The 5,388-nt window shown below is 35.7% G+C and overlaps 1 protein-coding gene across 2 annotated transcripts; it reads right to left on the reverse strand.

Moving 5' to 3' along the window:
• Nucleotides 1-378: 378 nt before the first annotated feature.
• Nucleotides 379-4,640, reverse strand: LOC145562740 (uncharacterized). 2 transcript variants are annotated; one of them, XM_081623226.1, is made up of 4 exons: nt 4,470-4,640; nt 4,247-4,376; nt 2,990-3,265; nt 379-804 (listed from the first exon to the last, which is right to left on the reverse strand). In XM_081623226.1, the coding sequence occupies exons 1-4, from the start codon at nt 4,580-4,582 to the stop codon at nt 688-690; spliced, it is 636 nt and encodes a 211-aa protein (XP_081479352.1). In that variant the 5' UTR covers nt 4,583-4,640; the 3' UTR covers nt 379-687. The 2 variants fall into 2 exon arrangements, with proteins under 2 accessions (XP_081479352.1, XP_081479270.1); XM_081623144.1 differs by having other exon boundaries at nt 4,247-4,379; nt 4,470-4,639.
• Nucleotides 4,641-5,388: the final 748 nt, after the last annotated feature.

A 5,388-nucleotide genomic window follows, 5' to 3' on the forward strand; every position in this document is an offset into this window, starting at 1 on the left:
ACAGTTCGCATAATTCGCAACACAATTTGGTAATGGCTAGCTTAAAAAACCCGGACTGCAAAGCAAGGTCAAGCCTACTTAAGTTTCAACAATGTCCATAATATAAAGGTACATCTTAGCACACTATTTATATAGATTGTGGCATAGGGCATAAAGTTTCACAGCGATTCTAAAGCCTCTGCAAGCATCTTAGCTAATTTGTTAGACTCACGCACACCATCAAGGTCGAGATGTCGAGTGATTGACTACAGCAGACCAATTCATAGGCTCATAGCACTATTTAGCACAATATATCTTGAGCAAAGATGTAATCGACTGCTTTTGCATCTCAACCTCCCTTCAATAAAACATATTGCTGGGAAATACACCCTCATCGTGTCCTGCTTAATCATTGACTTCAACTTGGCTAGCAATCCCATATGATACTTACACAAAGTCAGACTAGAGTCAAGCTAATTACACATGCCACAGCAACAAAGAGAATAACAAAATCAGCCAAGAAAATATTACTACTTAAAACTTACAAGGAGCCTTATAATGAATTGATTAAGGTGAGGATTTGAGATTTTGTAGATTTGTGGGTCAAGACCTTTCATGACAGCCTATTACAACATTTACAAGAAAAGGTAAAAGTAAAAAAAGCCTTCATTTCACTAACACAGCCATAGACCACGCCAAAAGAATTCGTTAAAACCTTGAGTTACTCTGAACCCTTGCATTTCCAACACCAGCCATTGCTACAGTTTTTTTCCGCCTGATGAATACAAATGATCCACTGACGAGCAAGAGACCCAATATAAGAACCTATAATTTAACAAAAAATATTAGGACATCAATGATTCAAAGTATACAGAAACAGAACAAAACCTGCACAAAAACCCTGCAGAACCATATGCACAGCTACAACAATAGAGAAAAAAGAATTTCATATGCACAGTTACTTCCAAATTTAGGATGCCAGCAAAATCTACACAAGATTGAGGGAGACAAATGGTTTAGAAACTCAAGCAGGCTCATCATTAAAGCAAATCAGAAAGCATTTCAAACACAAAACCAGATTTGTTCCATAAAGGATAATAAATGCAAGGAGAATAATTATACAAACATCAATTACCACCCAAAAATGTAACCATTTTCGAAATAACCACCCGTTTAATTTTTATATTTTAAATTACCACTCCTTAAATTAAATAAATGCTCAAATTACCACCCATTTAAAAAATCCGGTGGATTTTCCGTCTGTACCCTTTTGACTGATTTTTTTCCCCGATTTTTCTTTTTAAAAACACTCTCTATACTTTAATTCACATTTCCTTCACCAAATTCTATCATATTTCAAAGAGAAAAATGTGAATTGAAGTTAGGAGAGCGTTTATAAAGAGAAAAATCGGGGGAAAAAAATCAGTCAAAAGGGTCAAAATAACCATTAGGTGGGGCCACAGACAGAAAATCCACCGGATTTTTGAAATGAGTGGTAATCTGAGCATTTATTTAATTCAAGGGTGGTAATATAAAATAAAAAAATTAACGGGTGGTTAGTTCGAAATGGTTACATTTTTTGGTGGTAATTTAAAAATTTTCCTTATATTTATTCAACCTTCAAAATATTCTCCAATTGTCTTGCTTGGACAAACCACCATCACAAATATCATGCATGACTCCTATTGCTTATGCAAGTAAAATCTAAGAGAAATAGCTTGAAATATACTAAGGGGTCCTTCTTGCATAACAAAGGTGCCAGGGATCTAGGAGAAAGCCACAAGATGTAGGTGCTGGTTTTATTTCTGTGGATACAAAGCACAAATGCGAGCACATAGTGATTTAAGACTCGACTCAAGGGGGGTGGCAAAGGAAGCCTAAGGCATGCCCGGGCTAGTGTAACTGATATATAGAATGTTTAACCAATCCATTCCGGATTGACCAAGGGTTTGATGTTTCAAGTTCATCTCTGGCAACTGTTCTTGGACAATGGGCGAAAGCCCAATCCGGCAATATTGCGTGAGTGAAGAAAGGTAATGCCCACAACCCAACAAGTTGGCAAATCCAACACAACATTAGGGCTGTCCCCTTCATTCTATGCTGACCCCAACCAGGGCTGTAAAAGCAAAAACAAATAGGAGAGAAGAAAAGTAGAAAAAGGGAAAGAAGTTTAGTGCTAGTTCTTAAAACAGACTAAATAAACCTGAACTAAGTCTGATCTCATCAGGTGGACTTGGTTCATGTATGCTGTTACTATATAGCTTTATCAAAGCCAAGACCTTCAATAAATCAGAACAAAAAATCTGTGGCATGCTGCATGAATCAAATGGCATCCCTTCTGTTATTTTATCAAGTACAAGTGAAAAATATTGTTTCACATCTTCTCACTTGTGCACTAAGAGGTCTCCCAAACAGAGGGCACTGATTCCTCTCTCAAGCCCCAAATCACTTCATATTTCTGGAAGATCATTTAGAGGATCCAATACTATGGACATAAATGATCTGCAACTGCAACAGCCAGCATTTTGTATCTTCCTCTTGAATTCAGAGGGGACACAATTCTTAATTGCACAATTTAGAGCCAGCATTTTGTCTTTGCAACACAACTAAGCATAATTCTCTCATAAAGGACACATAGATTGCAAATTTTTAACATCTTTCTGCAATAATTGAGCACACCTAGTTGCATGAGATCATTACTAGAGCTACTAGTTGACAAAGGTAATTTACCTAACTCAGCGACAAAATAAAAGTACCAATCTTGTAAAAGTTGATGGGATGGAAAAACATGCTCATGGATAATGGCTAATAAAACAGTATCAGTCATACAACCAACAAATTATAGAGCTAAAGAACACACTGTCATCCAAGCAACATAAATATGTGAAAAGCAAAAACACTAGTATAAGAAAAAAAAAAACAACGTTTTGGAAGACAAGAACTGAGAGCTTATCTTCATATTTGGATTTCTTTAAAAAAAAAAAAAAAATTGAAAAGCAGAATTACGCACCTCAAAACCAAGAACAGAGAGCTTCTCTTCATTTACACCCTGTATACAACTTCTGTAGGTCACATACTCAAGGGGTTCACCCTTCTGATTAGAAGATTTGTCTGTTGCTAATGTCCTGTGCTTAGTTGCAACATTGTCTGCATTAACAGATACTTCTTGAGTAGATTGGCCATTTTGAGGGACATTACCAATCGTTTCCTTTTTCACATCTCCAACTTTGATACACTTAAAAGGAATACGATATCCAGTTTCACTACAGCGATATTTGTCATCTTTCTGTGATAAATAACAGATATTAATTGATTAGCTGCTAGCCTGACAGCAAGCATGTTGACACCAGAAGAGCAAAGTCTAGCAAAGTAACTAAGATTATTGTATTTTATTTCACCTACTAGTCTCTAATCACAAATCATCAACAATAGTAGAATCATACAGTATGAATGTATGATGCTTATACGGTTATACCAGCATCCACGATATTCAAATGCGAAAGTATTTGCCTCGGTCTAGTTCAAAAGCAGTTCATCATACTATATGCTACTACAATTCAATAGATAACCACGATCCAATATCTTTAATATACTACGGAAAAGTAATACACAAGGAGCCACAAAGAACTCTTCAAAAAATCAATCATCTCCGCGCTTAATGCATAGTGATAAAATTAACCTCCTAGACTCGGGTACATGTATAAGCATTTCAAACATCATTCATGACTTCTTACTACGCAGAAATATAGAACTGGTATTTGTACCATGAAAGGAAACAATGCCATATCATTTTAATTCCCGAAATGTTCAGAGCTCAAGCTTCCCAATTAAGTACTTCGTAGCACTGAACTACTGAAGGAGCCAAGAACAACTCTAGCAGAGTACATTGATCAAATTTACCTCTTTAATCACAAGTTTAAGAATTTCGGGTTTTCAACCAATGCGCCCTTACTAATCTGGCGACACAGGAAGATAGATTCAAGCATTTCAATAATTTAAGGAAGCAATCTCATAACTTTTTAATTCCAAACAACATTCAAAGTTTTCAACAATATAGCATTAACTGTAATTTCAAACACAGAAGCCAAATCACATACCCAAATTCTGAATTAATTCAATATCCCATTTCCCATAAAAACTGATCCAAATCAAAAGGCAGTTCAATTCAATTCAACCAAATTCAAGCAAATTACACAAACTTAATAAAAAATACAAACAAATTTTGAAAAACCAACATGAAATTGATGAAATAATTCAGAGAAAGAACCTTCTCAGAATACTGACAGGAAACGCAAGGACCAGAAGGGGAGCATTCAAAAGTAGTATTCGAACCATCTGGATTCTCTTTAAACCCTAAAAGTTTCCGACGCCCAAATCCTTCTTCTTCTTCGTTTGTTCTGCTTCAAAAATCAAAATTGGTAACAACCCATTAATCTACAGATAGAGAAAGAAAGAGAGAGTGAAGATGGTGGTTGATGATCGGAACTTACAGTTGGTGGGAGAGTGAGAGCTGCAGAAGCAACGAAAAGAGAATCAAAGCGACAAGAAAAGATCGAGGAAATTGAATGTGTATTGCAGATGAACAGTTTAGCATGGAAGCCATGGCTCACGACTCACGACGGTGATGATGGGTTTGTATAAATGTTTTCTGCGCTGCCATGGCAGATCATGACCAGATGTATTCTCTTTCAACTTGTTTATCAAAGGGCAAATACGTAACTTCGACTGTTTTTTGAAGGATACTTATGTAAATTATGGGATGCTTGAGTTAACTCTATTCAACTCTGGTTAGTAGAGAGTGTACCCGTGCAAAATACGCGGAATATATTTTATATTAAAATAAATTAATTAAATATGTAATATAAGAAAAAAAAATATATATTTCAAATAGGGAAGTTGATTTGATGTAGTAACTTAGGCCATGTCTTTTTTAGAGCTGTTGTGGTCTGATTTGCTTTACAATGCTCTGTTCAAATCTACTCTATTGAGTATTTTAGTAATCTGTCGACACCTATTCTGCTCTGCTGAAATCAGATCTTCACTGCTTATCTCAGAAACTCAAAAAATAAAGGGTCGACTCTTATGTGACCAGCTATTATGGAGGCTTTTTTATTAAATCTATAGAGGTTATTCGTTCTGTGTTATAGGAGTTATTAAGTTAGTGTCATAGGTTTATTTTTGATCTTTTGCAAGTAGCTATCTGGTGAGGCCAGTCGCGCAAATAGCCAAATAGCGTGTTGTACATTTTTTTAGAGAAGTGGAAATTGTTTGTAGGATAGTCCCCAAAAAAATATGCATATAAGTGAAGGGTTGGGGATTTAGAGTGCTATGGTGAATTGTTGATAAAGGAACTGTATATCCATGCTAATGCACAACATACATTATACGCTAAAGAAAATAGCACAAAGT

The sequence above is a fragment of the Chenopodium album genome, chromosome 1 (genome assembly GCF_948465745.1).
Source record: "Chenopodium album chromosome 1, dcCheAlbu1.1, whole genome shotgun sequence".
NCBI classification, from domain to species: Eukaryota; Viridiplantae; Streptophyta; class Magnoliopsida; order Caryophyllales; family Amaranthaceae; genus Chenopodium; species Chenopodium album.

Excerpts from the sequence above, each read along its gene's own strand:
- LOC145562740 (XM_081623144.1), bottom strand. The coding sequence starts at position 4,582 with ATGGCTTCCATGCTAAACTGTTCATCTGCAATACACATTCAATTTCCT. Across the intron at positions 4,380-4,469 it reads CTCTCACTCTCCCACCAACT|CAGAACAAACGAAGAAGAAG; the intron begins GTAAGTTCCGAT and ends TGATTTTTGAAG. Across the intron at positions 3,266-4,246 it reads CCTGTCAGTATTCTGAGAAG|AAAGATGACAAATATCGCTG; the intron begins GTTCTTTCTCTG and ends TATTTATCACAG.